The sequence below is a fragment of the Myotis brandtii genome, unplaced genomic scaffold (genome assembly GCF_000412655.1).
Source record: "Myotis brandtii unplaced genomic scaffold, ASM41265v1 scaffold250, whole genome shotgun sequence".
NCBI lineage: Eukaryota > Metazoa > Chordata > Mammalia > Chiroptera > Vespertilionidae > Myotis > Myotis brandtii.
The window spans coordinates 2,031,269-2,032,552 of record NW_005359478.1 but is presented as its reverse complement, the minus strand read 5'-3'; the positions used below and the strand labels follow the sequence as shown (position 1 = coordinate 2,032,552).

The following is a 1,284-nucleotide window of genomic DNA, read 5'->3' as shown; positions in this document are numbered from 1 at the left end:
ACTGGCTCTGGGGTCTGCTCCCCGCACCCTGGGAATGGGGAAGTGGTTCCGGTTCCCTGCCCCTTTGAGCTCAACCACATTCCCTCGGGGTCTGGGAGCGGGTGTCCCAGCCTCATCAGGGGACACAGGAGGTCACCAGAGCCATGCGCCCCCTGGCGGCCACGGTGGGCTCAGGCCTGGGCCGGGCACCTGTGTGGGCAGGAGGCTTGGGAGCCCCTGGCTGGGGGACCTCCTCCCCTTAGGGCCATACCCATCAGGCAGCCCTGCTGAGCACCAGCTGAGCACCGGATCCCTCCGGCAGCCACACCCAGCACAGAAACTGAGAGGACTGGTCGGGCTCAGGGAAGGCGGAGATGTGCCCGGCATCACAGTTTATTGTGTATAAACCATGAAAATGACAGCTGTTGCTTGGCACAGGCCTCGCAGTCCCTACCACAGGGGGGCAGCAGTGGGCCCCAGGTCTTGCCTGGCCCAACCCAATGGGGACATCCAACCTGCGTGTGGCCCCAAAGGGAGCCGCGGCACATCGCGTGGGTGCGGGTGCGGGACAGGGAAGCATGCAAGAGGGAGAGGGGCGTACGAGGTGAGGCATGCGGCTGCAGAGCACGGGGACCCACACAAACACAGGAGAGGGTCCTCTGCCCCTCCCCGGGAATGCCTAGGCAGTGTCGGCAAAGAGCCTGCCCACGCTAAGGCCTTCGGTCAGCATCGGTGGGCAGGCAGCTCGGCAGGGCAGAGGGCAGAGCGGGGATCGTGCCCGGTGTTCCGGGAGCCTCCCTGCCAATTGGCCTGAGTGCTGGGGAGAAAGGCAGGGGTGGGGGCAGGGCTCTCCCATGACGTGGTTGGATGCCACGGGCAGAGGATGGAGCAGGAACTTGGTGGGGTGGGGTCTGGATGAACAGGCAGTGGAGCAATGGCGGTCAGCCAGAGAGGTGAGCGGAGGAGTGTCCCTTGGTCAAGAGAAGGCCCTGGGGAGACACAGACACGGGGTGAAGGAAGGGACCACCTGGTAGGAAGAGTGAGGGAAAAGCTGCCGGAGGGATCGCCGGCTCCAGGAAGCTTAGAGGGCCGGGGCCTCGGGAGGCCGTCGGCCGTCAGTCCAGCTTGGCGAAGCCCCCAATGGTGACCTTCCTCTCGGGCTTGGTGCCCACGGGCTCCTGCAGCTGCACAGCACCCCCCCCAATGAAGCAGAAGGCGGGGCACACGGGCCCCGAGCAGTCCAGGGGGCACTCCAGGAGCCCCCGGAAGGACACCGCGTCCAGGAAGGAAACCCGGCCCTGCTCG

General features: G+C 66.2%; 1 protein-coding gene across 1 annotated transcript in view; it reads right to left on the bottom strand.

The window, feature by feature from the left end:
• Positions 1–329: 329 nt before the first annotated feature.
• TRIM46 (tripartite motif containing 46) overlaps positions 330–1,284 on the bottom strand; it is a 9,151-nt gene continuing 8,196 nt past the window's right edge. Inside the window, exon 12 of the mRNA XM_014540647.1 lies at positions 330–1,277. Coding sequence (XP_014396133.1) covers positions 1,095–1,277 — 183 coding nt within the window. The 3' untranslated portion in view covers positions 330–1,094. The remainder of the gene's footprint in view (positions 1,278–1,284) is intronic.